This window comes from Temnothorax curvispinosus, unplaced genomic scaffold (genome assembly GCF_003070985.1).
Source record: "Temnothorax curvispinosus isolate PA1 unplaced genomic scaffold, ASM307098v1 QBEX01017757.1, whole genome shotgun sequence".
NCBI lineage: Eukaryota > Metazoa > Arthropoda > Insecta > Hymenoptera > Formicidae > Temnothorax > Temnothorax curvispinosus.
This window is the reverse complement of record NW_020227537.1, coordinates 23,078-27,557: the sequence shown is the minus strand read 5'-3', so window position 1 is coordinate 27,557 and position 4,480 is coordinate 23,078. Positions and strand designations below refer to the sequence as shown.

The 4,480-nt window shown below is 32.4% G+C and overlaps 1 protein-coding gene across 1 annotated transcript; it reads left to right on the top strand.

Annotated features, from left to right (window-relative positions):
• Positions 1 to 702: 702 nt before the first annotated feature.
• On the top strand, positions 703 to 4,260 carry LOC112467670. The gene is made up of 3 exons (XM_025036373.1): positions 703 to 957; positions 1,316 to 1,457; positions 2,154 to 4,260. Exons 1-3 carry the CDS (start codon positions 820 to 822, stop codon positions 3,989 to 3,991), a joined length of 2,118 nt encoding a protein of 705 aa, XP_024892141.1. The 5' UTR covers positions 703 to 819; the 3' UTR covers positions 3,992 to 4,260.
• The last annotated feature ends 220 nt before the right edge of the window (positions 4,261 to 4,480 follow it).

The following is a 4,480-nucleotide window of genomic DNA, read 5'->3' as shown; positions in this document are numbered from 1 at the left end:
TACATACGTACATACGTACATACGTACATACGTACATACGTACATACATACGTACATACGTACATACATATATATATACATACATATAATTAAACAGCAGTGTATAATTATAATAGCAATCTTATATATAATTATCCGTATTAAAATAATTACTTGTACACAGGGTTGTAAACCGAATCGAACCGTTGAAGTTTGTACGCTCCGAGAGAACGGATCACAATTTGAATTATAAAATCTCTCCGATCCGGAGCAAACCGTTGTTTATTATAATTTAAAATGCTCCGGTATCAAACCGGAGCATTAAAAAACCGGTTTTGGAGCGGTTTCTTTATTTAAAAAGGAGTTATTTAAAAACAGAAAAATAGAATAAATTAATATATATTATGATTGATATACTAGTATATATTGTGATATCAGATGTGACGTTTTTATACGTCCGTCACAAGGGCGCGGAAAGAGAGAGCGCAAGCGACACGAGCGCTCGAGATTGGATGGGATCTCGCTGCTCGCTCTTGTGATGTTTTGCGTTTTGGCGTTTGTGTTTACTGCCGAGACCTTGCTAAATCCCGTGCGCGTAGAATTTTGCGTAGCAACCATGAAACGTTGTCATAGGAATACAGTCTTGTGTTTATATAATAAAACCAAACACTATTACTTTGATCGTAGTCCTTCGCTTCGCTTTCCAATTTTCATTTAGCAGTAGACAGTTGTTACTGTTGCTAGCAATTGAGCTGGTGCTCCGCGCATTTTCTGTGTTTTATATTTATATATATTGAATAGTATATATAGTTACGTATAGATTTGTAATCTCCAATTAATATGGACGACACTAACGAAGAAATTGCAAGAACCGAATGTACAATGCGACCTGCAAATTTTGTAGGCATTTATTTTGATTATAATGAAGAAACCTGTCGATCCAAATGCAAAGTTGCTGGATGCTCTACAAGTATGCAGGTAAAATTAATTTCTATTTGTTACTGAATTGTAGTTTTAATTATCTTCATTAATATAAATCAGAGATATATTAAGATTAAGATTCATAAATTAAAAGTACAGAAAAGTTTCGAATTTTCTAATTTATAAATTATAAATTATAATAAATTTTTTATAATCACATCATTGAAATTTTGAAATAATTTATTTTTTATCTTTTGCTACGTTTAATTATTACCATTAACACATTTATGTATACATTCATGTATAGTTTTAAAGAAGTTAAAATTCGATTAGATGAAATTAAAATCAACTTTGTTATATTATAACGTAAATTTACTTTCAACGATTTATGTAATATATTTATTATTTAACTTAGGGGAAGCATACTGCAAATTTGGAAAGGCATATTATGCGTAAGCATCCTGTCGAGGCACAAATAATAACTAGCGAACGAATAAAGCTTCAAAGAGCGCGTGATCGAAAAAATAATATGCAAGATTTGGAATTGGATGTTACAAGTACGTATGCAAAAAACTAAGTATTTAATTTATATAAATTTTAAAAATAATAATATAGCATAGAATAACGTATAATATAAATCTTTTTAGCTATAAAATTTCATATAAATTTTAAAAACTATATTTCAATTTTTTTTACTTAAGGCTCCTGGGTAGTCACCGCAGCCATATTGAATTTCTTGCTATTGAGGCGAGAAATTACCCTATTTTATGTTGCGGTATTTTCCGAAATAAAAAGACATTTCAATAAAAAATCGCTATAGATCGTTTCAGCACACTTCTAAAATTGACCGGATACTATCCTTTTCCTTCGACAATAAACAAAAAGCCATAAAACGAAGCCTAAACATACGGAAAACAAGCCGTTTTCGACTATCGAAAGGAGTGGAGAATGTTCCTTCCGCATATGTATTTCTTGCAAATTTTACCATACGGTCAATTTTACGAGTTTCATGAATACGTTAAACGTTATAGCACAAGTACAGAGCGAATAATAAAGAAATTTAACGCAACGCAAAATAGGTTGTCAACATGTCACAAGACAGAATTCTCCATTGGAGAGAGTGAGAGGAGAGAGTTCTTATTTCTGCCGCGACGGTGCGGTGCCACCGTCAACGCAGAGTTCTCGGCTCAGGGACCAGGAGCCTTAACTGGCTAATTTTTAAGATAAAATTTTAATTTATATGTATTGTGCAGGTAGTAACTCATCTTCGTCACTTGCATCTACCGAAAAAATTTCAACAAATCGAAAAAGAAAAAGAACTTCCGTGTCCGTTGAAATTGATTATAATGAAATAATCGACGCTTGTGTTGAAATGACTACTGTCAATGGACGAAGTATAAATTTTGTTGAGGATAGTGGTTTCAAACGCATTATCGATCCAATATTGAATGGCCTTACTAAGGATGGACCTAAAATCGTTGTAAATCGTGAAATTATTAAACGACAAATTACTACTGAAGCACAAAACATTCGTGAGGAAATACTCCAAGATGTGAAAGGTCGTTTAATTTGTGTTAAAATAGATAATGCGACTCGATTAGATAGATCATTAATGGGTATAAATATTCAGTATTGTAAGGAAGGCAAGCTTATCATACGTAATATATGTACGAAAGAGTTAGACTGTACGCACACGGCTGAAAATTTGAAAAGAGAAATTATAATTGAGCTTGATAAATGCGGGATTTCTGAAAATATGATTTATTGCGTGACGACTGATAACGCGGCCAATATGTTAAAAACGATTAAATTACTAAGTGACGATGTTTCCTCGATGCATGTTGAAAGTGAAACAAATGAAAATAACGATGAAGAAATGAATGAAAACATGAACAGTAGTGACGAAGATAGCGAAGAAGAAGGAAGTGAAACTGAAGATGAGGAGAGTAATGAGAATATTTTGGAAGAAAACTCAACCAAATCGGTAGAAAATGATTTATTTTTAACTTTTGATAATTTACCAAGTAAATTTTCATCTGAAGGTGTGATTGGGCAAAGATGTGTGGCACATACTTTGCAGCTTGCAGTCGAAGATGCTGTTAAAAAAAATGATATACGTGAATTATTAACGAGAGCAAGAAGCCTCGTTAAAAAACTTCGCACACCAACAAATTCAGGTATCTTAGTTGCAATTGGAAGAAGAAAACCTACACTCGACTGCCCGACACGTTGGCATTCAATGTATGACATGATTTTAAGTTTATTGGCTTTCAGATTTATGCCCGATCAAATTTTATCAGCAAATAAGAAATCCAAATTATCAAATCTGTCAATTAATGATTATGATAAATTACAGTTGATAGTTGATGCCTTAAAACCAGCAAAAGTTACCACGAAAAAATTACAGGCAGAGCAACTTCAGGTTGGCGATTTCATACAAGCGTGGTTGATGTGTAAACATAATACAAAGACTATCGACAGTTCGTTAGCAAAAGCACTGGTCACTGCTATGCAGGAGCGAGAGGTTAAACTAATGGAGAGTCCAGCTTTGCTATGTGCAATTTATTTAGATGCCAGATGGCAAGTTCTGCTTTCTGAGACGCAAAGAGAAACTGCAGTAAACCATCTCGTTTTTGTATGGCAGCGATTACAAGCTTTGAAAACGATTGAAATTAGTACACCATCTAGTACGTGCCACGATAGTGCGCTTAGATCACAGAGCACAGAAAAAATTGAAGACCCTCTAAAATTAATGTTGTTAGAAAAAGAAAATTCGCGACAGACGCAACATACAAAAACTAACAAATCTGACATTAAACACTTTCTTATTAACTTTGGAAATGAAGAAAGAATTAAATACGAGGAAGATATATTTCTATACTGGGAGAAAAAAAAAGTCACTTGCCCTGAACTTTATGAGCTCGCAGTAACTGTATTAGCTCTTCCAGTAACGCAAGTAAGCGTTGAAAGATTGTTTTCTAATCTCAAATTTATTTTAAATTATTTGAGAAATAAAATGTCATGTACTCTTCTGAATGACATTTTGTTAGTTCGATGCAATCGTATTTTTGGTTCTAACAAAAAAACGTAGCAAAAAAAAAGAAAATTACAAAATAAATTGCGAAATTAGATTTTATTTTTCCACGTTCTATCTGATGCTATAGCGCTCATGCGACAATTTGTTAACACCATGTATTATATTGTTCCGTTCCAGATTATGACATTTCAAAAATTTCCACAATGTTGATTACCATAGATAACAGCTAATTCTAGAGATCAGCTCTTATCATAAAATGATTAGTTTTCCCGCTTTTTCGAAACACAAAATCGTTTTTTGTTGCGTTTCAAATTGTTTAAACATAAATCGTCACTTTACAAATTATTATTCAACAAGTGTATCATTTTGTGTTTGGATTTATTTGTTAAATAAATGACATATTGTTATTATTTTGTTGGCGCAAAATTTAAGAACCCTTATTTGTTCATTCTTTGACTGACAAATAAACACACACATACACACATATATGTATATGTATATATAATACCTATATATAATATGTATAACATATTAAGGTATTAA